This window comes from Musa acuminata, chromosome BXJ3-8 (assembly GCF_036884655.1).
Source record: "Musa acuminata AAA Group cultivar baxijiao chromosome BXJ3-8, Cavendish_Baxijiao_AAA, whole genome shotgun sequence".
Lineage (NCBI taxonomy): Eukaryota > Viridiplantae > Streptophyta > Magnoliopsida > Zingiberales > Musaceae > Musa > Musa acuminata.
The window spans coordinates 29,362,071-29,389,970 of NC_088356.1; the positions used below are offsets into that span (position 1 = coordinate 29,362,071).

Sequence of the window (27,900 nt, forward strand, 5' to 3'; positions counted from 1 at the left end):
CAAGTTGAGCATGTTGGATATTCATGTGCCAACTTGAGGTGGAGTGTTGAAAATGATAATATAATTGTCAAGATAAATTGAATAAATGATTCATAAAGATTTTCATGTAAAGGATTATATGATGGGATTTTATACGATGTAAATATACCTTATATGATGTAAACAAAATATTGACATAGTAAAATGCATCTTGTAAAATCAGGAAATATATTATTTAGATTTATTCACAACAAGGACTTATAAATACCATAGATAATGAAATTCTATCATTCTACCAAGTATTTTTTTTTACAATCCTTTACATGAAAAAGATAATATCAAAGAGTTGTTTTAGAAAATCATCCAATTAAATTTATATTTCAATAGAAGCTTATTATTCATAATTTTTTTCCTATTGACAATCTCTTACTATTGATAATCCCTTAAAAAATAATAAAATATTATTTTATTATTTACAATCCTAGGATTACTAATTTTATCTTTTTTTCTTCCAACAAAGCTTTGCTCGCTATCACTTACTGTTGATGTTATCTTATTTGTGTCCCCTCAACATATTCCTTCGGAGGAGGAAGAAGAGGTAGAAAAAAGAAAATGAAGGTGAGGAGGATATTTCTATTCATTTATAAAAAAATAATTTAGAAATAAAAAAAATTTAAAATAGGATGTTAAATAATAAAAAAATACGAATAATAATAATCCCTCAAAATTTATCGAAATACTTATAATGGTATGTGAAATATATAATATAATAAGATAACAATTATCCTGTAGATATTTATATATATTACATAATGTCGTAGCCGACAGCGGTTGAGGGACCCATACACCCCTTAGGGTGGGTGATTTGCTGTATCGCGTGAATCGAGTGCAGCTGCATTCTCCACTCGGAAACAATGAACGCCGAGGCACTGTAAAGACGAGTTGGAGAGCATGAATGGACCCGCACTCGTTATAGACAGCTGAGCGACCTTCACGTCGTCCTAATAGGATCGTCACGTGACTCAGATCTGACCTGTGTCGGCAGCGAAAGGAAGAAACCGGCGAAGAAGAATTCGTCTAGATTCTACCCAGATTCTTCGCTAATGGCAGAGGATCCATCTTAGTCTTCTTTCAGGTGGTGGTAGTGATGATAAGCTCCTTCTTTGGTTAGTTTCTCCCTCATGCTTAATAATCAGTTCATTCTAGGTGTAACAAAATAAACCTTCCTCCTGCGGTGGGTATGAGCTTTGTGGTCTTCCAGATACGCCAATCAAGGTGGAGTTTCGATGTCTGTATACTGACGAATCCCGATCGGATTTCTTTTGGATATAATCGCAGTGAATCGACTGGCTAGCCTCCTTGGTGTGCACTAGGGTTTCTGGATTGATGGAAACCATAGGGCGAGGCCAGGAAGCTGATGCCGATGACCTCTGAATGTTTGCTTGGACTAGGGAATCCATTTGACTAATAGACTCCTTTTTTGCGTGTAACTTGAGTTTGCTGTTCCTCTGGCCCTAATTCTGTTCGTGCGTTTTATTCTCTCCGTCTCTGCTTGTGTGGACTCCATTGCTTGCCCCATGAGCACGAAGAATTGTCGTGCCAAGCATTTTTTGCTGCTTGGTCTTTTGAACCTTCAGTATTTGGCTTTTCGACACCCCTTTCTATTCTTTATATCAGCTTGTAATTTTGTCAGACTTCTTGAAGGTTATGTGCTACTTGTCAAAGCAGTAGAACCACCTGTTTATTACTATCTCCCAATTTAATGGTTTTGAGCTCTTACTATCTCATCTTTGTATGACAACATCGACACAATGAGTACTCGTGCCTTATCCAACTAGTGCGACTTTTATAAGATTGATAATTAGAGTCAGATGTGTTGTTTTGTGAAAGAATCTCTAGGCCCATAAAAAATGGAATTTGCACCTTCGGAAATTAGCGAATGATTGAAATTGAAAAAAAGACCTGAAATTTTGTAAACGGAATTTGTTGATTCTCAGATATGAATATATCAAATGGTTATGCTGTGAATTTTTTAGTTAAAACTCCATGAAAATATAAAAGGGTTAATATTCTACAATGAATTGATAAAGCATTTTGTTTTACAGATTAGGACTGAGAAACTGTCACGAAATTCAATCTGATGAGATGCTTCTGGTTCTATCGTTTTTGGGAGCACTAGAAGTAACATAAAACTCAAATTTGTAGGTGTGTTCAATACTTCAAAATGAAAGGTAAATTGATCAACAATTGATTTCATGTAGTAGGAAGGTCGGCGAAGGAAACTAGCACAATGATCAAAATGGGACATGCTTTTCTCTTCTAAATGCCCCTTTAGGGCCACAAAATGTTAAGGAGCATGCCATTGATTCTCAATAGTTGTTAATACAAGCACTGAGGATTTTTTCCTAGTGCTTGAAGTCAACTCTTCTTTTCCCCAAAGTGGGGTTTAGCCATTTGTTTTTAACTGCCCATAATTAATTCTTTAGCCATATCAAGCAAGGATTTGTGAAGTGTTATAATGCTGCTAGTATTTTCAGTAACTTTTGCTGGTGGAAATTGATATCTTTCTTTTTCTCGAAATGAAGGTGAAGTCAAACTGATAAAAATAATCTGCATATGGAGCAAGAGGTCAAGAATGATGGTCATGTCATACATATGTCATGGGGTAACGTTGCTTCCTCATCATCATCTCAGGATGATGAACATGATGACTCAGATGGTCTGCATTATGACAATAGGCCTTCAACAAGGATACGAGCTCCTACATTTCAATCTTCAATGTCAATGCCTGCTTCTAACTCTAGAAATGCTTCTTTAATAAGAGGAGGTGGTAGTTCTGTCCGTCCTTCTCATAGAAGCTCTCTAAATTCTGGTTTTTGGATTTCATTGGAGCTTCTTCTCAATGTGGTTCAAATCATAGCAGCTGTAACTATTCTATCTTCATCAAGACATGAACACCCACAATCTCCATTATTTGCCTGGGTGATTGGTTATGTTATTGGATGTGGTGCTACTCTCCCTCATCTTTATTGGCGTTTTATTCATCGTAATAATCACTTCTCTCAGCATGAAGTGGAACATTTTCACCTGGGCCCATCTCAAGTCAGCCTTCCCGAATCTATATCATACATCACCATGTCACCTCAAGCTTTGGAAGAAGAAAGATCTAGCTTTGCTTCCATCTTACAATATAGACAGAACTCAATGATTGTTGGTCCAAGGTACACTTTGCTGTGCAGTAGTGAACAGACTTATTATGGGCATGATCGCTTTGGCTTAACCCAGCTTAATGAATTACTCATGTATGGTATGTTTATTGAAAAAAAAAGAAGCATCAGTTATATCTATAAATAGTTCACATTTTTTGAGAACATGGATTGCCTTACTACAGAATACCACCTGCATAGGTTTGGATGAATTTATGCACAAGTTATGTGGACCTTTAGAGAGTAGGGATTTTATGCACAAGTTATGTGGACCTTTAGAGACTAGGGTTTTTATGCACAATTTATGCACAACTAAGCTCATAAAATGAACTGCATGATGTATAACCATTGTATCACCAAGGAAAGATAACAAATATCATCAAAATAAATGGACACACAGTTTTCAAGAGTAATAAGTTTTTCCTATGTTGGATCTTTTAGATAAAAGGAATAGGAAATGGTTAAAGAGGGGAGGGGCATTTCAGATGTTGTGTGATTACTACATGTAACTTAGATTAAATGGCAATCTAGAATTAGAATGTTAAATAAAAATTCCCATCTAGAATTAATATTGCTGAGATGATGTTGTTAGAGATGTATGAGATTGCTAGAAAAGATGGATAATGAATATTTACATTTGTATACAATTAGTGGTAATTCTAAATAAAGATAAAAACAAAAGGTCCATCTGTGGCTATCTGAATATGTATACAACAGATCTACTAATGAATTAGTTTCTGTTCTGGTGCAAGGAGTACCTTTTCGTTAGAAGCATTTAAAAGGGATCTAATCACCCTTGGTTTAACTTCCATGTAGTTGACCTCCTATAGTTGGGATCCTTGGATTATTATTCTGCACTAACTTTATTATGTGTACTTTTTGATCTGTTCCTTTTCTTAATTGTATATTTTTAATTAATTCATATAGGCATAAGGATTTTCTTAAAATAAAGAGTATGCTTTGAGATGGTACTAATGATTTTGACATCAATTTGAAATATCAAGATGATCTGACTTTTGGATGCTGCAGTACCTGGATCATTTTTTGATGTGTTATTGCCATTTCCCAAGGAAAAACTACTACAAACAACAAAGATCTTGTCTGGAAAATACTGTTATTCTTGTCTGGAACATATGCCTGCATGGCTTTGAATTTTGTTACTCTTCACGAGCTTTTATTAAGCTGATCTTCGTTAAAATAGTTACATGTTTAATATATTTAGGTTCTACAAAAATATTGCGTCAAGGTAACTACTTATGGTATTACACTTCTTATAGCACTTGACTTAAACAATAACTGAAGTTTACAGGATTTGACAACTTCCAATGAAATATTAGATAATGTTGGAAATTCTGGACCATATATTATCTGATTTTCTATGCAACTCTTGTTTCAAGAGGTTATTTACTTTGACAGGTTTAATGGATTTGTTGACCATTTCAAGATGGCTTTGGATTGCTTCTTTGCGGTGTGGTTTGTTGTTGGCAATGTATGGATCTTTAGTGAGCACTCCTCTGAATACAGTGCTCCCAATTTGTACAGGTATATATGTATGATTACTTTGTGTTTTTCCACTTTGTTCATCTTAATCCATCTGAATTAGTTTGTTTGTATCAAGGTTATGTATAGTGTTCCTTGCATTAAGCTGTATTGGTTACGCTATCCCATTTATCCGGTTCGCAACTGTCTGCTGCTGTTTTCCTTGTATAATCTCTGTCTTGGGCATCAGAGAGGATTTGCGCCCAACAAGAGGGGCCAACTCTGAAGTGGTTAATTCACTTCCAACCTACAAGTTCAGGTCAAAGAGAAGAGCAGATATTGGTAACAATCAAGAATACCTTTTCACGTTTGGGATTTTGAGTTCTGGATCTGAGGAACGAATAATTTCTGCAGAAGATTCTGTGAGTCCATTTCCTCATCAATTGCCTCATCAATTTGCACTTCATTGACATTAGGATGATCACTGCTGGCTTGTAGCATTTTAAAGTGATTGCTTGTGATGTTTATATTGAATGCAAGTTTTGCTAGTAAGACAATGTGATATGGTATCTCCTCTTACATGTTCTTCTGAGAAGCCTGGCACCAAGTGTTTGATATTTCCACCCACCTATTTAGTTAAGGAAGGTCAATTATAGCCAGATATATAGTTATAAATTTTTCTGATGGCAAGCAAAAAACTTTCCTTTCATTATTCAAAATTATTTTGTGGAATAAAGAAGGGATAATAGTTATAATATTTTTTGAAGGCTTGTTTGAAGACTATCTTCTCTTGTTGGGTTATATCTTTGATTCATGCACAACTAAATAGAAGATGGAATTTCTTAGAGTTTTATCTGATTTTGACATGAATTACATATGAATCTTCAGTAGATACCATCAAAGTTAATCAGTAATACCAAGTCCTGCTATAGCTTTCAGCTCCGGTCGAAAGAGTAATTTTGCCATACTGTTTCATGTGTATCATATAGAGAATAAGATGTATGATGACCTTTGACAGACAACTTAATATAGACTCATGACTATCAATTATCACCATAAATTAGCATCTGGTAGAATATTATTTTTATTCTGGTGGAAACAACTTCTTATGCAGCAATGAGGTTATATCGATCTGGTACTCCATACTGGCAGTACTGCTAATATTGGAGAATATCATGATGATACCTTTTATCTACTTCACTGTTGTGTGTGCTTTGACATGAAGTTAATTAGGGTTTTGTCAGGTCTAAGATCAATTTAATTTGTGTTGGGTCGATGATTATTTTCCTAGGCTTCAGGAGAAATTTGGAAGACTACCATCCTTTTATCTTTCCAGTCCTAAAAGGTGATGGTGAACCTATTTTGACTTTGGTAGGAGTTCAATAGGTAAGGGATCATTTTGGTTCTTGTTTAAATTTATTTTTTTAATATTTATGAGACTTAGATGATCTGGACAAGCTCATAGCTTACCTAATATAAAAGGGAAGGGTGGTTGAACAAAAGAGCTATGTGCATGTGATATTAATGAAAAGAAATCCACTTGCTTGTTGAACATTCTTTGCTTTGTCAATTTTTTCTTCTAATTTTCTCTCTTCTGTTTATCCGTCTTTAGTCTCTTATTAATTCTTCTAAGTGTTGCAAACTCTGCAAAACTAGCCATTTGCTTTATGTACTGAACCACTGGTCATATGTGGGTTTTCTTGTGCCCGCATAAAACTTGGTATCAGAGTCATCATCACATGTTTCTGTACATATTTCATGTGGATACAGATCTTGTTTAGGAGTTATGTTCTCTTGTAAAACAAGAGTTTGATGTCACATACAGAGGCTAAGTATCTAGATTAGTGGATCAATGCCCATAGCAATTTACTCCTTGAACTCTTTCAAAAAGATGATTCTTGGTGGGATTTATTGTCTTAGAAAATAGAAGGATCGAGTGCTACGAAACTTTGACCTATCAGTTTTGGCTCTTATGTTTCCTCTTGTGCATTCGGATGAACATTCTGATCAGGTAGAAAATAAAGAATGCTCTAACAACTAAGATGGCAACAAAATGATCCTTTATGTGAAGAAAATTATATCAATCTACCACTCGAAGACAAGCAACAATTGACATAACTACTCAAAAGGAAATCAAAGTATTGCATCTATGGCATCATTTTGTACCAAAATGATCAACAATTTAGCTCACCATTTACAATGACAAGCAAGAACGAGTTGCAAAGGCAATCTTGAAATATGGTCGATGGTTCAATTTGAACATAGTGATGAGGTGAAAGCATACTGAATTCTTGTGCTCTTGATCTTGATTAAAACTGAATGTTGAAGGATATAATCATTTCATCATGAGCAGTGGAAATGAGTTGATTATGGAAGTTATTAGTTTTAGGTAGTTGATCTTGTAATACCCAAGTTTAGTCCCATGTCAGATTTAAAGGATATTGAGGTAGAGTAGGCCTACTATCATCAGCTTCTGTGTAAGCATTACGGGCCATTTGTTCTAGACCTATTAAACAAAATGGTATAAGAGTGGGCCTAGTATTGGGTATGGTGCAAAGATCCACTATGAAAGTACTGCCTGTGGATGGGGTGAGAGACACATCACAATATGGAGCCAATAAAGTGTTGGACTTCACTTGTGTACTAAGGCTTGATTCCAAATCCAGCTTTGGCACTTGATTCTAATCTATGTTTGAGCATTAACAAGGATGTCAAACCTTAAATGAAGGAGATTGTAATATTTCAATTTATTCCTATATGAGAATCATTATGTCGATTTGTGTGACTAAGGTGAGTCTACTATCACTTAGGATAATGCATTTTTTATCATGTGGATCTACGTCTGAAGTCATTGATATAGTTGTTCTATCGGGTCAGCTTGGGTCATGACATGGCTGAGTCTTGTTTGAGTTCCCCATCTTTCAGGAAGATATGAATGATTTCTTCCTTTAGCAGCCAAAAGGCATTTTTTTAAAGAGTTCAGATACAAATCCATTAATAAGATGCTAGTTCGTTCGTATTTGATCAGTTCTCCTAGTGTTCAAGGTTGGAAACATTGTTGGCTTCAGATTGATATAATAGAAGGGGAAAGGAATGGGAATCTATATAAGAGAAATCATGACCACCAGGCTTTCTGCCTTTTTTCAGCATTTCCCCCACTGTTCTCCCAATATTTTCTTTATGTTTCTCTTCAGCATCCATTCTTCATTCTGCCAAAAGGACACTGATCCAACTAGCTTGAAATAGTGGTTTAAATTAATTATTGAAAGTAAAAATGGTGGAGGTATGCAGAAGTCACTGAGAATAGTTTGGCTGTTTATGCACCTACAGTTACCTGCGTCCTCAGGAGAATGTTAGTAATCTTGTGCATGACTTTGGTTTTAAACAGTTGAGCATATTAAGTGGGCTGTATTATAATTCTGTTATGCTAATGTATTGCATTTGCAGGCCTGTTGCATTTGCTTGGCAAAGTACGTCGACAATGATGAGCTTCGGGAGCTCCCTTGTTCCCACTTCTTTCACAAAGAGTGCATAGATAAATGGCTTAAGATCAATGCACTCTGCCCCCTTTGCAAATCAGAGGTAGGCGACACTTCAAGCTCACTTTTAGCAAAAATAAGCCGCCACTGCAGCCTCAGAGGACTTGGAAGTGGTATAAATTCTGCCAGAGTTGCACTATAAATCAGCAGAGCTTCTGAATGGGAGCTTTTGGAGCTGTTGAAGTGAAACTATTCTTTGTGAATATTCTGCTTTTCCTACAATGTACATACACATAAGGACGGTCCTACGAGCTTGGATGTTACTGCCACCTTGGTCGTGCAATGTATTCTTTGGTGCTTCTATCCTGCTGGCATTTGGTATTAAGTTTTGTGCTCCTGTATGACAAATTCATGTGCTAGTTGACACGGTTTGAATAACTCGTGATCGCTGGCGTTGCATCATACAGAAGGCTGAGGTCTGATGAGAAAAAGGGAGAGAGATTATTGGTTGCTTTTGCAGAGTCCACCCGAGTACTATTCACCATTATTTTCAGGAAATGCGGCAGCTTCATGAGATTGATGTTTCTATCCGTTTGAATGCCAAATTTCATATTTGATATAACATCGAGATGGATATCCAGGAAGCAGTGTTACTTGGGCGATGTGATGTTAATGTTTTCTACGTACTTCTTGTCTCGAAGACAGGCAGCCAGACGCAAAAAAAGCAGCATCTGCAGCTGTACTTGCCTTGTCGATGAAATGACTGCTGTGTAGATAGTCGGTAAGCACGAACCAAATAATGGTATTTATTAACTTAATGGTTAACCACCAGTCGTTTACATGTTGTAGTTTTTGACAGCAATCTTATTGCAAGGGATCTAATGCAAATAACTCAAAAAGGAAGCTCTGCCATGGTAAGCATCCAATATGAGTCTCAGAGCTGTCCTCTTTTCTGCTGTTGCAGCCTGGTAAGGAACTTGACCTCGAATACGATCCTTGAAACCCCCTTCCTACCTGATTCCTTGATGATGGGCTATCCACCTTGGCGATCACGAACTCGCATCCTGGGCTCACAATGTCACCGACAAGGACACAGAGGTGGCGGCCATCAAGCACTAAATTAGACGTTCTGCTCGACAACGTGGAGAGCTTTTCATTGATGACAGAAGAGAAGATATAGGGGGTGCTTGGCTCTAGACCGATTTCGAAATCATCGATTTCGATTACCTAAAATCAAGAATCGAAAACGAATCGATCAGTTTTATAATTAGAAATAGAATTATCGGTTTTGACTTCGATTTGAATCATTATTTTTCTATTATTTTAATTTAAAATAATATAAAAATTTATAATTTATTTTTAAAATTTAAAAATAGTTGTATAACTGTAAAATATTTGATATAAAAAATATAAAACTATAAAATTTTAATAAAAATTTATGCTATTAAGATTCAAACCTACTTTACTAGGTTTAAAACTACACACTTATCCACTATATCACATGCCTTTTATATATCATATATTTATTTTTTATCATTCTTAATTGGTTCATTCAGTTTGAAACCAACGAACCACCGAGCTAATTTGGTTTCGATTTCAACTCAGTTCGATTCCGATTCAAATTGAATGGTGATTAGGGTTACCTGGATCATCTGTCTTATGGAGCCAAGATTCGCGTTAATGGTTAACATCTTTGATTTAAGTATCACTAATTGGTATCATTTAAAATATGCATGATATATACATATATATATATATATATATACTGAATGTTCGGTTAAATGAACTTCTGAAACGAGTATCATGTATAATATATCATCATGCTTTACTAAACAAGGTCGAAACCAGCTAGTTCAGAGAAAAAAGAACAGTATGTGGGCTTTACATTAAGCAGGGCGTCAGGATTTGCATAGATCAGCTCTTGAGAACGAATAGTTTTAACCATTACAAACAATGAAGAAAACCTCGGCATGTAATTATGGTAATTGGTGGAATATTATAATACACTAGAAAAGTCAGAAAAAAAAAATAAATAGGTGCAGTTTCACGAAATTGAAATCCTACAAGCAAAATAACTAACACACGGACCTCAAATAAAAAAAAAAAAAAAATTAGGGTGATGAGATTAAATTTAGTCATCTGTTTGACTCAGTGAAATTCATCAAATCTATCCCCTTTTTCAAACCTATTATATTGAAAGAGGGAGAGGTGATTGAATATTAAGAACTTAGTTGGGAAAAATGTTTATAAGGTAAATAAGAACTTATCCTAAATTAATTTGAGAGTAGAAGGTTATCTTGCAAAAGACGATTCTCGGGGTTTATTTGTTTAACAAGTTTGGAATACAAATATAATTGAGAAGACCACGTTATATTGCATCATTCTTATAACTGTTAATTTAATGAGATAATATACCCGTTAAATGCTATACTGTTTGATCTGTATGAGAGAAGGACTCAACCATTATGGTCCTTCCTCCGAGCGGATTTATGTTTGAGGAAGGAAATACAAAGATCACAATAGAATTACAAAATCTAAAAAAAAAAAATCAATCTACTTTGTTTTAAAATAATAATTTCTTAAACAAGGGACTAAATAAAAAACTTCTCGAGCGACAAAAGCTTGATCTTCTTGTTGCAACTCATAGCTTGAGGAGGCAGCAACTTGTCGTCTGTGTCACTTTTCTCCTCTCTCTCGTCTAGAAGTAGAGCTCTAATCGGTTGAAAGCTCGCTGAAGAAGAAGAGTTCGGTTGCTGCCGAAGAAGAGGAAGAAGAAGATGTTGTAAAAGCTAGGGCTAGTTAAAGGAACTCTCCCAATCTCCTGGTTGGCGATGTTGTGAGGCTGATCTTGCTACTGTCTGCTAGTTTGATGCATTAAGGGGCTGCCGCACCGTTCGTTATGTAGCTTTAGAGGGTAAAGTCTTAATTAGGTTAGGACTCCCACCTTATTAGCTAGGGTCGGGTCGAGTCCTAACTACGTTAGGACTCCCAACTTGGCTAGGGTAGGCACCCCTTTGCATTTGACTCAAAAAGTAATTTTGATGCCTCAACTTGTGGTAGTGACCCTATCAATGATGGTGTTTTCTCTCTTGATTGGTCACTAAGTCATAAATTGAGGGCAGTGTCTCATTCGACTTATCGTCTAGCATCAAAGGCTCAAATAGCTTCAAGTTTTTTATGTTCATAACTTTGTACATCTCTATACGGAGGCAACTTGAGTTAGCATTAATTGTCTCCAATCCGCTTCAATATATTGAATGATTCGTATTGGATGTGCTTGAATTTCTTTCTTGTTATAGATAATTCTTTCAAGAAGTCCATAGAGATCTCTCTCATGATCGCAACAAAATGGCTAATGGTATATACAACCCCAATTTTTGATTGGTCGATTTTGAGGTGTTGCAAAAGACATATCATCTCACAAACTGGGCCAAAGTGTCATGTGACCTTGGATGTGTGTGCATCTCGCATCCAATTCACTTAGTTTGTCTATTTCGATACATAGTTGAGCATCTTTATCAAAGAATGAACTTTCTTGTAGTAATTATCATGTAAACTTGGTAGTACCTATATCCAAATAGATAAGGGGTGCAACAAGAGGACTTTTTCATGGTCTACAGTATCGATTTTCATTGCTCGGACACAAAAAGGGGTGCAACACTATAGGGAAATCTAAGGGTGATATCACATGCGTAGTGAAAAAACAGAAAATAAAAACTCAAAATTTTTCAGAAAGATGTTCGTCGTCATATGAAAATTGGTGTGCAAAAATCCACAAAACTTAAAATCACGTATGAGATAGTGTTTTACCTAGGGAGATCGTATATCCTTGAATTCCTATAGATTTTCTAGGAGAGGATGAAGAAGGTTAAGCACCCTCCTCTCTAGGTAATTATCATGTTGAGCATCCCATTCACTTAGTTTATCTATTTCGATACATAGTTGAGCACCTTTATTAAAGAATGAACTTTAAGAATGAACTTTCTTGTAGTAATTATCATGTAAACTTGGTAGTACCTATATCCAAATAGATTTTCATTGCTCGGACACAAAAAGGGGTGCAACACTATAGGGAAATCTAAGGGTGATATCACATGCGTAGTGAAAAAACAGAAAATAAAAACCTAAAATTTTTCAGAAAGATGTTCGTCGTCATATAAAAATTGGTGTGCAAAAATCCACAAAACTTAAAACCACGTGTGAGATAGTGTTTTACCTATGCAGATCGTATATCCCTGAATTCCTGTAGATTTTCTAGGAGAGGATGAAGGAGGTTAAGCACCCTCCTCTCTAGTGATGATCCATATAATAGAGCTACAACGACGCTTCTCAAGTCGCTGCTTAAATCTCCACACCTACTATCTAAGGAGGAGAAGAGGAGAGAAGAATAGGAGGTGACAACCAATAAGCCTTTGGGCTATAGGTCTTTGGTTCTCTCCTATTTATATAGGTCCCCTATCTACTTAACCCTAATAAATTCTGTTATATTGGGTATTGGATCTTTATCCAACTACCCACTAGTTATAGGTGTCTTACAAGCTAATCACGTGAGTGATGACACGTATGACTTGATATGCAATCATTTTGTTTATTATATATACATATATATATATATATATATATATATATATATATATATATATATATATATATATATATATATATATATATATATTATTATGATGTCCATGGATTTGTACAATAGGAATCAGATTATGATGAGATCACGATAATGAGACCGATTTGCCTTTAAACATATATCCTAAATAATCTCGATCATAGGTTGCTCGAGAGGGAATCATTATATGGGGACACTAGGGATACCATATAAGTGCTCATTAGAGAATGAGTTCAATGATTGATCCACTTACGGAATACTCGATGGTTGATCAGGCCTTATTGTCAAATAGTGATTCTGTAGTCCCAGTAATATATCTGGTACTTCGACTTGAGACACCAAGGATGTCCTATATGAGTACTCCACTCTTTGATACCAAACTTATAGGTTTAGAAGTTTCAGATCTAGTACAGTTGGCTATTGGGAGTGGCAGCCAACCTTACTAGGGCTATTGAGTGTCGATAGAGGATAATCCGCTCTCGGTATCATGAGAGGGATATCCCGTGTGTTCTTGCTCAAACAAATCCTTGGCCAAGGTCATTTGGATTGAGAGAAAAAGAGTTTTCTAGGAGAATCTGATTAGAGTGAGATTCGAAGAGAAACCGTATGGGCCTAACAACATCATGCCCGATATATGGTCCTTAGGATATTAGATACATGAGGGACTATAGGTACATAATAACTGAAGACAAATAGGTCCAAAGGATTGACTTCCCTTGTATCGTTTGGGGATTACGGTGTAGTGGCTTAGTACATCTATAGTCGATGAGTCAAGTGAATTATTATGGATATAATAATTCATTAAGCCAGAAGGAGTTCTGATAGGTATGACTCATAGCCAACTCGATATTGGGCCTAGAGGGTCATACATATATAGTAGGTGTTACAACGAGTAGAGGTTTGAATATGAGATATCCGTTGGAGCCAATATCTTATTGGATATCCAATAAGCCCCTGAATTATTGGATCCCATGGATGAAATCCAATAAGAGCTAATAAGAGATTATTAGGTAGAGACTTCTTAATCTAAGAGGCTTGGATAATTAGATAGAGATCCAGTACCCAATAGGGTAAGATCCATTAGGGTTAATTGTGGGCCTCTATAAATAGGAGGAACCTAAAGGCCCATAGGTTGGGGCTTCTAAGCTGTCACCTCATATTCTCCTCTCTCTTTCTCCTCCTCAGATAGCAGACATGGAGATTTGAGGAGCATCGTTGCAGCCATGCTGTGTGGATTACCGCTAGAGAGGAGGATGCTTGACCTCCTTCATTCACTCCTACAGATCTGTAGAGATTCAGGGATATACCATCTCCCTATGTAACACAACCATCTTTCTGACATGCAGTTTTTAATTTTACGGATTTTGCGCACCAATCTACGCATGACAATGAACATGTATTGGGAAATTTGGGGTTTTTTTTGTTTTATGTTCTTCCGCTACGCATGTGATTTCGCCCCTAGATTTTCCAACACTACTTAGACCTCTTAGATTAGTGGATCTTTATCCAATAATCTCTCATTGGCTCTTATTAGATCTTATCTATAGGATCCAATAATTTAGGGGCTTATTCGATATCCAATAATATAGGGCCTTTGACGGATATATCATATCCGGACCTTTACTCATCGTAGTGCCTACTATATGTGTGTGACCCTCGAGGCCCAATATCGAGCTAGCTGTGAGTCATACCTATTAGAATTCCTTTTGGCTCAGTGAATTATTTTCTTTATAATAATTCACTCGACTCATCGACTACGGACATACTAAGCCACTACGCTGTAGTCCCCAGATGATACAAGGGAATCCAATCTATTGGACCTGTTTGTCATCAGTTATCATATATCTATAGTCCTTCATCTATCTAATACACCAAAGATCGTGTACCGGGCATGGTTTTATCAGACCCATACGGTTTCTATTCTAGTCTCGCTCTAATCGAATTCTCCCGGAAAACTCTTTCTCTCTCAATCCAAATGACCCTGACCAGGGATTTATTTAAGCAAGAACACATGTCCAGTACATGGTCTATAGGGTATTAGATGTCCATGAATCTATGTAATAGGAATCGAATCGTGATGAGATTACAATAATGAAACTGATTCATCTTTAAACACAAACCCTAAATAATCCTAGTCATAGATTACTTGAGCGGGATATCAAGATAACCGGATAGACTAGTGTGTTGTATACCCATCCATATGATGGAGGCAGTTGGTCTCATAGTTGCTCGTGTGGGGACACTAGGGCTATAGTACAGGTGCTCATTGGAGAATAAGTTCACTAATTGATTTGCTCACGGAATGCTGGATGGTTAATGATACCTTATTATTAGACAACGAATTTGTTATCCCAATAGTGTACAATGTCCTTAGACTTGAGATTCCAAGGATGTGCCATATGAGTACTCTACTCTTTGATACTAGACTTATAGGCATGGAAGTTCCAGGTCTAGCATAGTCGGTCATTGGGAGTTCGCCAAAAACACACTAGAAGACTTGCCAAGAAGTTTGTCAGAATATCATCGAGAGAAATCAACATACCAGACTAATCGCTTGCCTTAATCGTAATTAGTACATTAGTTGAGTTAGAATTAGGAGGTAATCCCACGAACTCAGATAGGGGCCAACTGGGCTCTTAACAAGGCTAAATTGAGTTGGATTGAACAGCCCATTCAACACCTGAAATCAGACTGTCGATGGCACCGCTTGGGTGACCTAGTCTCCCAGGTGGCCGGGGCGATGGTACCACTGGTAGTTAATGCTACTAGCGGTGGTACTACCCCTATTAGGCAGTGGTACCACCAGAGCTCGGTCTCCGAGCTCTATCAGGTGGTGGTATCGCCCAGACTAGGCAGTGGTGTTGCCTAGTGTCAGGTGTTAGGCGGTAGTACCGCCCAATAATGATGGTGGTATCGCCAGTATCCCGAAATCTAGGGATGTGACACTTTTTGGCTCCAATTCTGAAGCCAATTGGGCCTATAAATACCCCACCCTTTTCTACATGAAAGGGCATAAAGCGTTGGCATAATCCTAAATTTTTGAGTGTTAAAGTGTTGTAAAAAGTGCTAGAGTCCTCCTCTTCCCTTTCTAAATGTTGAGATTATTCAAGAGAGGTGTGAGATTTGTAAGGGTTATCTCCTAAACCCGTGAAAAGGAGAAAGCACTGTAAAAGGTAGTTGGTCTTCACCTATTGAAGGAAGGCCATTAGTAGACGCCGGTGACCTCGATGGAGGAGGAACCTGAAAGTGGATATAGATCACAATGACCGAACCACTCTAAATTCTGGTTTGCATTTCATTTTGAGCAATTTATATTTATTACAAGCTACTTTACATTCTTATTGCCTTCTCTACACTCCCATACACTTTCAAGTTAAAATATTTAAGAAACAATTTTCATCGGAATCGATTTTAATCGAAACGAAGACATTTAAAAGCGGTAATTTTTTCACTGCACTAATTCACCCCCCCTTTTATTGACACTCTTGATCCTAACAATTGGTATCAAAACTCCATCAGTCTCATTTGGTTTAAAACCCAAGAGAGATGGTATTTGTCGGTAACCAAGAGGGTCACTCAATTACACGTTCGCCCATGTTCAATGGAATGAATTACACATATTGGAAGAGGATTTTTCTAATTTCTATAGATTTTGAGCTATAGAACATTGTCGAAAATGGTTTTCAAGAGTTTTCTCTTCCAATGAACGATTGGAATGAGTTGGAGAAGAAGACTTTCACTTTAAACGACAAGGCTATGAGTGCCTTGTTTTGTGCTTTAGATAAAAACGAGTTTAATCGTGTGTCTATTTATGAAATGGCTTTTGATATTTGGCACATACTCGAAGTGACTCATGAAGGCACTAGTAAGGTGAAGGAGTCAAAAATTAATCTTTTAGTGCATACTTATGAGTTGTTTCGGATGAAACTAAGTGAGACTATTGGAGATATGTATACCCGATTTATGGATGTCGTCAATAGTTTAAAAGGACTTGATAAAAGTTTCTCGGATTTTGAACTTGTTAATAAAATCTTAAGATCCCTTCTAAAGAGTTGGGATCCTAAAGTACCGGCCATTCAAGAGACCAAGGATTTAAATAACTTTCCTCTTGAAGAACTAATCGGGTCATTAATGACCTATGAGATGACTTGTAATGCTCATGAAGAGCTTGAGAACAACCTTCGAAAAAACAGGAAGGATATGACACTAAGAACTCAAGAAGATCACTTAAAAGAAAATTCAAGTGATGAGGACCTTGATGATAATTTAGCACTCTTAACAAGAAAGTTTAAAAAATTTATAAAATGGAATAAATTTAGAAATGACACAAACTAAATTTGAACCCAAGAAAGAACAAGTCATATGCTACAAATGCAAGAAGCTGGGACATTTCAAAAGCGAATGTCCCCAAGCAAAGAAGAAACAACCAAAGAAGAAAAAGACTCTTAAAGCAACTTGGGATGACTCAAGTGCATACGAAGAAGAGGAGCAAACCAACATCGAGCAAGTTGTTCACTATGCGCTAATGGCTATTGGAGATGAGGGTAAGCAGTTCATTAGATGCAAGTTTATCTTTTGATGAATTACTAAGCGTTTTTCATGATTTATTCGATGAATGTAAATTAGTTACCAAAAAATATAAATTATTAAAAAAGGAGCATGCCTCTCTTGTTAGTGATTTTGATAGACTAAAAATTGAACATGATAGTCTAGCTCCTTATACAAAATACGATGAATTAGAAATACTTAAAAAGGAAAATTCACAACTATATGAAACCTTAGAAAAAAATTGAAATAGGTAGCAAATCCTTAAACATGATTCTTGCAAGCAAAAATCATGTTTATAAAAGAGATGGAATTGGCTTTGTGAGTAACACTCATAAAAATCTAACCATCTTTGTTAAAGGTCCAACCTTTCATATTTCACCCCAAAATAAATGTATCTTTTGTTGTAAATTTGGATATGTTACTTATCAATATCCATTTAAGAAATGTAGTCCACACGATTTGATTTGGGTTCCTAAAGGAACCATAAAGAACTCCATGCAAATGATAAGTTAAGCCGATCGATTTTTGAGGCACCTAAGGTCAAATAGGTACCTAAAAATTATTCTTTTTTGTAGAAACGTTTACTATCACAAACTAGAAGCAAGAGATGGTACCTTGATAGTGGATGCTCAAGGCATATGACCGGAGATCCATCTCAATTCTCCAAGCTCACTAGCATAGACGAAGGATATGTCACCTTCGGAGATAACAACAAGGGTAAAATCATTGGCAAACGAATCATAGGTAATAAATCTAACTTTTTTATTAAAGATGTGTTGTTGGTTGATGGCTTAAAGCATAACCTTTTGAGCATTAGTCAATCATGTGATAAAGGATACATCATTAGATTTGAATCCAATGCTTGCATTATTGAAAAACTATACAAAAACATATCTATGATTGCTCTAAAATAAAATAATGTATACACTATCGACATTGATGATCTTTGTAATGAAATATGTTTTTTGATTTTGAATGACGATGCTTGGCTTTGGTATAGGAGATTAGGTCATGCTAGCATGAAACTAATCTCTCAAATCTCATCTAAAGAACTTGTAATAGGAATTCCTCACATTAAGTTCGTTAAAGACAATGTGTATGATGCATGTCAACTAGGAAAACAAATAAAAAGTAGTTTCAAACCAAAGAACCAAATAAGCACCTCTAGGCCATTGCAATTAATCCATATGGATTTATTCGAACCAATTATTGCATCAAACCTAGGAGGTAGCAAATATGCCTTTGTCATCATGGACGATTATAATAGATACACTTGGACTTACTTCTTGGCCCACAAAAGTGATTGCTTTAGGTATTTTTCTAAGTTTTGTAAACTTGTTCAAAATGAAAAGGGTTTTATGATTTCATCAATTCGGAGTGATTATGGTGGTGAATTTTAAAACCGTAATTTTCAAGAATTTTATGAATCTAATGGATATAACCATAATTTTTCTACTCCAATAAATCCAAACAAAATGGAGTAGTAGAAAGAAAAAATAGAAACTTACAAGAAATAGCTAGAACCATGTTAAATGAACAGAGCCTACCCAAATATTTTTAGGCCGAAGTTGTAAATACGGCATGCTATATTATAAATAGAGTTCTAGTAAGACCATTACTCGTCAAAACTCCTTATAAGTTGTGGAACAACAAAAAACCCAATGTTTCATATTTTAAAGTTTTCGAGTGTAAATGTTTTATCTTGAATGAAAAAGATGCCTTAGAAAAGTTTGATGCAAAATCTGATGAAAAGATTTTCCTTGGCTATTCTTATATTTCTAAGGCATTTCATATCTTTAACAAGAGAACTTTGGTTATAGAAGAATCTATTCATGTTGTTTTTAATGAAGTTTCCGGAGTCAAGAAAAATGATTTTAATGATGATCTTAATTTTGATATTTTGAATTTAAATGAAACCCTTTCTCTATCTAGCAACTTGGATGTATCTTTTTCTGAAACATCCATACCCAAGGAATGGAAGTATATATATGCTCATCCTAAGGAGCTAATTATAGGAGACATATCAAAAGGGGTTCAAACTCATTCTTCTCTTAAGAATTTTTTTACAAACACTGCTTTTCTCTCCCAAATTGAACCTAAATGCTTTGATGAGGCATTGAAAGATAATTCATGGGTTATCGCAATGCAAGAAGAGTTGAATCAATTTAATAGAAATAAGGTGTGAAAGCTTGTTTCGAGGCCAAATGACCATTTAGTTATTGGTACTAAATGGGTCTTTAGAAACAAGCAAGATGAATTTGGTTTCGTGGTTAGAAATAAGGCTAGATTAGTGGTCAAGGGTTTCAACCAAGAAGAAGGTATTGATTATGAAAAAACCTTCGCTCCTGTGATACGATTAGAAGCCATAATGGTGCTCCTTGCCTATGCTAGTAGTAATAATTTTAAATTATTTCAAATGGATGTTAAAAGTACTTTTCTTAATGGCTTTATTTCTGAAGAAGTATATGTTGAACAACCTCTCGGATTTGAGAATGATAATTTTTCTAATCATGTGTTTAAATTGACTAAAGCTCTCTATTGATTGAAATAAGCCCCAAGGGCTTGGTATGAGAGACTTAGCTCATTTCTTATCCAAAATAATTTTTCTAAAGGCAAGGTTGATACTATATTGTTTATTAAGAATTTTGAAAATAACTTTCTTATTGTTCAAATTTATGTCGATGATATTATTTTTGGTTCTACAAATGAATCTCTATGTGAATCATTTGTTAAAAGTATGAGTCTAGAATTTGAAATGAGCCTAATGGGGAACTAATCATCTTTTTAGGCTTACAAATCAAATAACTTAATGATGGTATTTTTATTAGTCAAACAAAATATACATTAGACTTTCTAAAATGATTTAATATAGATAGTTCAAAAGATATCAATGTTAGGATCAAGAGCACTAAGAGGGGGGGTGAATTAGTGCAGCGGAAAACTTTCTGCGATTAAAACGAAACTGCGTTCGAATGATAAACAAGATTTCTGTGTGAAAGCTGATTCTAAGCAAGATAATGTTAAAGTCAATCTATGAAGGCAGTTTGCAGCTATGATGAAAACCAGAATATAGGCGCAAACTGAAATACGACGTTCGTACGAAGAAACTGATTTACGTCTAAATACTGATTCGTAAATCACTTGATTAGGCAAGATGCAGTTTAAGCAAGAGTATAAAGGCAGTTTGCAGTTATGGTAGAGGTCAAAATGTAAACGCAATCTGAAATATGATGATCGTACGAAAAAACAGATTTACGTCTAAACGCTTATTCGGGAAGTGAAAGGCTTGAAACCCGATCATATATGCGCAGAAAGCAGTAAGCTTCAGAGGAGGTTTGCAGTAAAGATAATATGCTCAAAGTAAATGCAAACCAAGATTTAGAGTTGTTCGGTCAATCTTGACCTACTCCACTTTTGGCTTCCTTCACCGACGAGGTCACCAACGTCAACTAGAGGCCTTCCTTCAATAGGCGAAGGCCAACCACCCTTTTATAGTTTTACTCCTTTTGACGGGCTTAGGAGACAACCCTTATAGAAATTTTCTCTCCTCTCTTTACAACTCAGAACTTGGAAGAACAGAGGGAGAAGAACTTTTGGCCTTTACAATAATTTTGAGCTCTAAGAATCACAGAAAAGATCAAGATTTCGGTGTAAGATTGCTACCTATCAGTGCTGAATGGGTGGGGTATTTATAGGCCCCAACCCAGTTCAAATTTGGAGCTCAAAACTGTCAATTCCTGAAATTCCGGGATCAAGCGATTGCACCTCCTGACTGGAGCGGTTGCACCGCTTGGCAGAGCTCGAAGACTGAGCCTCTAGGCGGTGCTACCTCTTGTCAGGGGCGGTTGCACCTCTTGCTAGAGCTCGAAGACCGAGCTCAGGTGGTTGCACCTCCTGACTGAGGCGGTTGCACCGCTTGGCAGAGCTCGAAGACCGAGCTCAGGCGGTGCTACCTTTTGTCAGGGGAGGTTGCACCGCCCAGTCTCACTCGGAGACTGAGCCCAAGCGGTGCCACCTCCTGGCTGGGGCGGTTGCACCGCCTAGTCTCCCTGGGAGACTTAGCCTAAGCGGTGCCACCTCTTGGCTTGGGCGATTGCACCTCCCACAGCAATCAAGGTCCAAATGGGTTGATCCATTCGGCCCAATTTGGGTTTGTTTAGGGGCCCAATTGCCCTAAGATTAAGTTAATGGGATCACCTCCCATTTCCAACTTAATCAATGTGCTAACTAAGATAATTCGTAAGACAATTTCTACAGCTTGCTCCGGTGCGTCAATCGCTTCTTCCGGCGAGTTTCCGGCGAACTTCCGTCGATCATCCGATGAACCCTCGGTGATGCTCCTACGGACTTCCGGCAAACTCCTGGACTTGCGATGATCCACTTGGCGAGTTCCGACGAGCTTCTTTTGGCAAGCTTATGGACTTCTCGGATTTGTTCCCACAGAACCTCCGACGACTGTCCGAACTTCCGTCGAACTCTCGAACTCCCAATGTGATCATTGCTTTGACTCCGGCGCAACTCCTACTGCATGTCTTACTTTCATCGTAGTTAATCCTGTACACTTATCTCAACACATAGATTAGACAACAAATGACAATTGACTTCATCATCAAAATCTGAGATTCAACAATCTCCCCCTTTTTGATGATGACAATCAATTGATAATGGAGTTAACCTTAACTCCCCCTGTCTATATGCCATACTTGAGATAAGTCATTCTTGAATTCAAGACCTAAGAATTCAAGCGACATATTGATAAGTTAAATCATTTGAACTTATCAATACTCCCATGATGATTCCCATCATGATGTATCTCTCTAAAGATGATGTCAAGGCTTGACATTCATTTTTAAATTTTACATAACAATTTTGAATGATGGTAATTGTAGCAATTCATCATATTGTAAGATATCAACATGTAAATCTATGAAGTAAGATTTTGATATCATTACATGATGTACACATTTCAAATATTTTAGTAAGTGTTGCATTTCTTCACATGGTAAGATATCAACTCAAGGCATAATGCAAATTAATGCATGGCATCTGTTCATATATCTCTTGGTGATGCAAGAATGGCATAATCATAGCATCAGTGTTTATAGCATCAATTCATATATTTCTCCCCCTTTATCATCAACAAAAAGTATGGTAGATGTGATACTAGGAGAACAATATGAGCAAGTTATCAAGCATATAAAGGAAGGCATGATACGTAGATTGCTTTGAATACTTCTTCCTTCCTTTTTTTTTTTTTTGTTATAATCCTTTGTGCATGAAGGAGGAAAGCCATTTGTAATTCCAGCTATTTGTGAGTTTACTTTGAGTCAAGATATGTGTTTGAAACAGCTTTTTGCAAGTAAAAATACTATCATTCATATTTCAAGATGGAATTCATAAGCAGGAATCATTTCATCAAATCCATTTAAAAAGAATATTTTTCATAAGAGTGTATGAGAAAATTTGATTTTTAGTATTCCAACTGTTAAGCGAATCCGAAAATGAGATGAATTCTTTCATGTATTCGGACAAGACTAAGCTACAGATTTTCAAATACAATCATGAAGACAAAACACATGTTATGTAATGGCAATCAAGTGATTTGATCATTCAATAAAGTCCAAAAAATAATTTTAACTAGTTTATCTATTCGGACACATCAACATTCCTAATTCTCTTCTTATGAAATCAAATTGTTCTTCACTTAGAGGTTTTGTAAAAATATCAGCTAGTTGATGTTTAGTATCGATGGTAATGACTTATCAACTGCATTGGTATATCGCTTTTTCAAACTATATTTATAATGAAAATCAAGGCACAAGGTTTTCAAAACATTTAGTTTCAATGTAAAATCCGAGATAAACAACGCTAGATGTTTACAACTCTGCATATGCTCAAAATATATCAGGTAACCATATCAAGGATCAAGCCAAAGCTCATCATGGTGAGTAATATAAGGAGTTTACAATAACAACAGATGATACAAGCTCATTCATGAGGTGGAAAATTAAAGTGCCTAAACAAAGAGTCAAATTGTCGATGAATTTGCTTTAGCTCAGATAGGATTTGATCTTGTTGATGTTCAAGCCGTTCTTGTCTTTGTTCGAATCGGTCCATCCGAATCCCAATATCTTCGACAGATGATGTATGAGTTTGTTCAAATGGATGTGTTTCTTCAAAGGGACAGATCGGAGGAGATTGGGTACCCCTAAAGACTGGTGTTTCTGGTTCAGGTTCAAGTTGAGGGGGATTGGTTCTATTGGCATTCTAACCCAGTTACCGTTTCTATAAAAACATCTTAATCGGTGAAGTAGATTTTTATTTATTATGCTAAATCTATCTACTTTTATTACTTCTTCTTCCCGTGGTATTAGAATATCGTAGGCTTTCATTATTCTAGTGATTATACCACCATATGGGAGCATCATGTCTTTCTTAGATAGGTCTAACATGTTTTGTTGGATAAGATAACCAAGACATATGTCATGTCCTTTCATGATCAAATACATAGTTCCTAATTCTAATTGGCTTACTTCATCATGGTGGTATTGTTTAGGGAGAATGATGCTAGTTAGCATATGATGAAGTACCTTAGTGTTTAGAGGCAGTAGATGTTCACAACTTTTAGGAACAAATGCTAAGTTGGGATTGGCAAAAATTGTTCCTAAGGCTTCAACATATGTTGTTCCAACAGTTTCATCATCCCATGATCCTCTAAAGTAAAGTCCTCTACTTTTTATGGGAATGCCTATCATGTCGCAAATGAATTTATCCGTAATTGAGATGTGTTGTCCTAAAAGATAGGTAGACATTCTTTCTTCTTCATCTATTTGTATGTTGTTGTAAAATAATCTAACAAGTCTTGGATAGATGAGTTCATTAATTTGTAAAATAGGGAGTAGATCTAAGTTTGCAAACCATTGGATTGTCTCTAAGTCTCTTAGTTCATTTAAATCTATATATTTTCCCTTATTGACACTCCTAAGTTCGAAAGAGGAAAACTTTTTAGCATGATATTTTGAATCGAAAAGGGTAAGATCAAAATCTTCTACTAATCTCCTCTTTCCTTTATCCCTTGAGGATCTTCTAGATCCCATAACTATTGCTGTTTAGAAGAATAGTGATGAGCAAGAGCAAATGAATCAAAAACAGAGTCTAAGGGCTTCTTAGAGAATACCTTAGTGAGATCTTCAAGAGAGGGAAGGATCGTTAATGTTTTGCTCCGAAATGAGAGGTATTTGGGATGCTATGAGGGGAGAAATGGGGATTGAGGAGCTTTGGAAGAGTAAAGAGGCAAAGGGAGTGAGTTGGGGTCGGTTTCACCGCCGGCCCTAGCTTGGGTTAAAAAGGGCAGAGTTGTGGGTGGTTGCACCTCTAGCTGGAGCGGTGCAACCGCTTGCAACACGTGATAGCTGGAGGTGCTACCTCCAGCTGGGGCGGTGCCACCGCCTGCAAGCGGTTAGCACTTTTTCTGATCGTAGTGTAATCTAATTTGAGAGTTTTTGTCTTGAGAAGAATTTTCATTCAGAGCAATCAACTTTACTTACGTAAGTACGTAAGAGTTTTCATTTTAGGATAAGAACTTTAGCACGATCAAGATAGATCTTTTGACGTGCATAATCTCATGTCGTACACATGTTTGTGATAGTTTGTTCAAGTTGATAAGCCTTACAAGTTCATGACAAACTTAGTCAGTTCATGATATAGAGTTGGATTTGATAGTTATGAACGGATGAAATTGATGGGTTCGAAAATCCAGAGAATATGTGAATTGAGAATCATGCGTTTCTAATTCTGAAAAAATAGGATTGTATCTAAATCGCATTTGTGATTTTAAATTTCTAATCTTCATTCGTTATTCAGAGCATTGCGAGTTCTTTTTGGATCTTGGGTCATGAATATCGAGAATCCAAGGAGCAGAACATTATTTCTTGCTCCAGCTTATTATTATTATTTTTTTATGTTTTTACAGGAAAGGATGATTTTTTAGGTACCCATTTGCTTTTGGGTGCCTCACAAATAGATCTACATTGTCTATCATGTTGCATAGAATTTATCATGGTTCCTTTAGGAACCCAAATCAGTTTGTTTGGACTAATTTTCTTGAATGGACAATAATGCGTCTTGTGTCCAAATTTGCAACAAAAGTTGCATTTGTTTTGGTGTCGAACATGTAAGATGGGGCCTTTTATGAAGGTGGTTGGATTTTGGTGAGGACTTCTCACAAATCCAATTCCATTTCTTTTGGGAACGTGACCCTTGTTTGCAAGGATCATGTTCAATGACTTGCTACCAACCTCGAATTTTTTTAAGGTGTCCTTAAGTAGCAAGTTTTCCTTTTGGAGAGTTTCTAGATCATGACATTTTATGCATGAGCCTAAACTATCATGATATTCAGCTTTTAACTTATCGAAATTACAAGTAAGACTATCATGCTCCTTTTTTAGCAATTTGTATTTTCTACTAATTGTCTTACATTCATCAAATAATTCATGGAAAGCATTTAATAATTCATGATAAGGTAAATCTGCATCAATTAAATTTGTTACCTCATCTCCAATGGCCATTAAGGCGTAATGAGCAACTTGCTCGGTGTTGGACTCCTCTTCTTCGGATGCGCTCGAATCATCCCATGTTGCTTTGAGCGCCTTCTTCTTTGATGTTCTCTTTTTGACTTGGGGACAATCACTCTTGTAGTGTCCCGGCTTTTTGCACTCATAGCAAATGACTTGGTCCTTTTTGGGTTCAAGTTTGTTTTTTGTGTCATTCTTAAACTTGTTTCTTTTAATGAATTTTTAAAATTTTCTTGTTAGAAGTGCTAAGTCATCATCACAGTCCTCATCACTTGAGTTTTCTCTCAAGTGGTCTTCTAAAGTTCTAAGTGCCATATCCTTCCTGTTCTTTGGAAGGATGTCTTCTTGCTCTTCATGAGCTTTGCAAGTCATCTCGTAGGTCATTAATGACCCAATTAGTTCTTCAAGAGGGAAGTTGTTTAGATCTTTCGCCTCTTGAATAGCAGTGACTTTAGGATCCCAACTCTTAGGAAGGGATCTTAGAATCTTATTTACGAGCTCAAAATCCGAAAAACTTTTTCTAAGTCCTTTTAGATCGTTGACGACATCCGTGAAACGGGTAAACATGTCACTAATAGTCTCACTCGGTTTCATCCGGAAAAGTTCAAAAGAGTGCAACAAAAGATTGATTTTTGACTCTTTCACTCTACTTGTGCCTTCATGAGTCACTTCGAGTGTGTGCCAAATATCAAATGCGGTTTCACAAATCGAAACACGATTAAACTCGTTTTTATCAAGTGCACAAAATAAGGCATTCATAGCCTTTGCATTAAGAGCGAAAGCCTTCTTCTCCAAGTCATTCCAATCGATCATTGGAAGAGAAGACTTCGAAAAATCGTTTTCGACAAGATTCTAAAGTTCAACATCCATAGAAATAAGAAAGATTCTCATTCGGGTCTTCCAATAGGTGTAGTCCGTCCCATTGAACATGGGTGGACGTGTAATAGAGTGGCCCTCTTGGTTTCCGACGTAAGCCATCTCTCTTGGGTTTTAATCCGTTTGAGAGTTAACCCCGCTCTGATATCAATTGTTAGGATCAAGAGCACTAAGAGGGGGGTTGAATTAGTGCAGTGGAAAACTTTCTACGATTAAAACGAAACTGCGTTCGAATGATAAAAACGATTTCTGTGTGAAAGCCGATTCTAAGCAAGATGATGTTAAAGTTAATCTATGAAGGCAGTTTGCAGCTATGATGAAAACCAGAATATAGGCGCAAACTGAAATACGACGTTCGTATGAAGAAACTGATTTACGTCTAAATGCTGATTCGTAAATCACTTGATTAGGCAAGATGCAGTTTAAGCAAGAGTATAAAGGCAGTTTGCAGTTATAGCTCAAAACATAAACGCAATCTGAAATATGATGATCGTATGAAAAAATAGATTTACGTCTAAACGCTGATTCGAAAAGTGAAAGGCTTGAAACCCGATTGTATATGCGCAGAAAGCAGTAAGCTTCAGAGGAGGTTTGCAGTAAAGATAATATGCTCAAAGTAAATGCAAACCGAGATTTAGAGTGGTTCGGTCAATCTTGACCTACTCCACTTTTGGCTTCCTCCACCGACGAGGTCACCAACGTCAACTACAGGCCTTCCTTCAATAAGCGAAGGCCAACCACCCTTTTACAGTTTCATTCCTTTTGACGGGCTTAGGAGACAACCCTTACAGAAATTTTCTCTCCTCTCTTTACAACTCAGAACTTGGAAGAACAGAGGGAGAAGAACTTTTGGCCTTTACAATAATTTTGAGCTCTAAGAATCACAGAAAAGATCAAGATTTCGGTGTAAAATTGCTACCTATCAGTGCTGAATGGGTGGGGTATTTATAGGCCCCAACCCAGTTCAAATTTGGAGCTCAAAACTATCAATTCCCGGAATTCCGGGATCAGGCGGTTGCACCTCCTGATTGGAGCGGTTGCACCGCCTGGTAGAGCTCGAAGACTGAGCCTCTAGGCGGTGCTACCTCTTGTCAGGGGCGGTTGCACCTCTTGCTAGAGCTCGAAGACCGAGCTCAGGCGGT

At 36.6% G+C, this 27,900-nt stretch overlaps 1 protein-coding gene across 5 annotated transcripts; it reads left to right on the forward strand.

Annotated features, from left to right (window-relative positions):
• The first annotated feature begins 909 nt into the window (after positions 1 to 909).
• On the forward strand, positions 910 to 8,506 carry LOC103994890 (E3 ubiquitin-protein ligase At1g63170). Of its 5 annotated transcripts, none has more exons than XM_009415345.3 (6): positions 962 to 1,145; positions 2,085 to 2,210; positions 2,565 to 3,200; positions 4,602 to 4,727; positions 4,804 to 5,086; positions 8,112 to 8,506. In XM_009415345.3, exons 3-6 carry the CDS (start codon positions 2,596 to 2,598, stop codon positions 8,343 to 8,345), a joined length of 1,248 nt encoding a protein of 415 aa, XP_009413620.1. In that variant the 5' UTR covers positions 962 to 1,145; positions 2,085 to 2,210; positions 2,565 to 2,595; the 3' UTR covers positions 8,346 to 8,506. The 5 variants fall into 5 exon arrangements, with proteins under 5 accessions (XP_009413619.1, XP_009413624.1, XP_009413622.1 ...); XM_018831007.2 differs by lacking the exon at positions 2,085 to 2,210 and adding an exon at positions 1,186 to 1,254 and having other exon boundaries at positions 968 to 1,114; XM_009415344.3 differs by lacking the exon at positions 2,085 to 2,210 and having other exon boundaries at positions 910 to 1,145.
• Positions 8,507 to 27,900: the final 19,394 nt, after the last annotated feature.

Excerpts from the sequence above, each read along its gene's own strand:
- LOC103994890 (XM_009415344.3), top strand. The coding sequence starts at position 2,596 with ATGGAGCAAGAGGTCAAGAATGATGGTCATGTCATACATATGTCATGG. Across the intron at positions 3,201-4,601 it reads TCAATGATTGTTGGTCCAAG|GTTTAATGGATTTGTTGACC; the intron begins GTACACTTTGCT and ends TTACTTTGACAG. Across the intron at positions 4,728-4,803 it reads AGTGCTCCCAATTTGTACAG|GTTATGTATAGTGTTCCTTG; the intron begins GTATATATGTAT and ends GTTTGTATCAAG.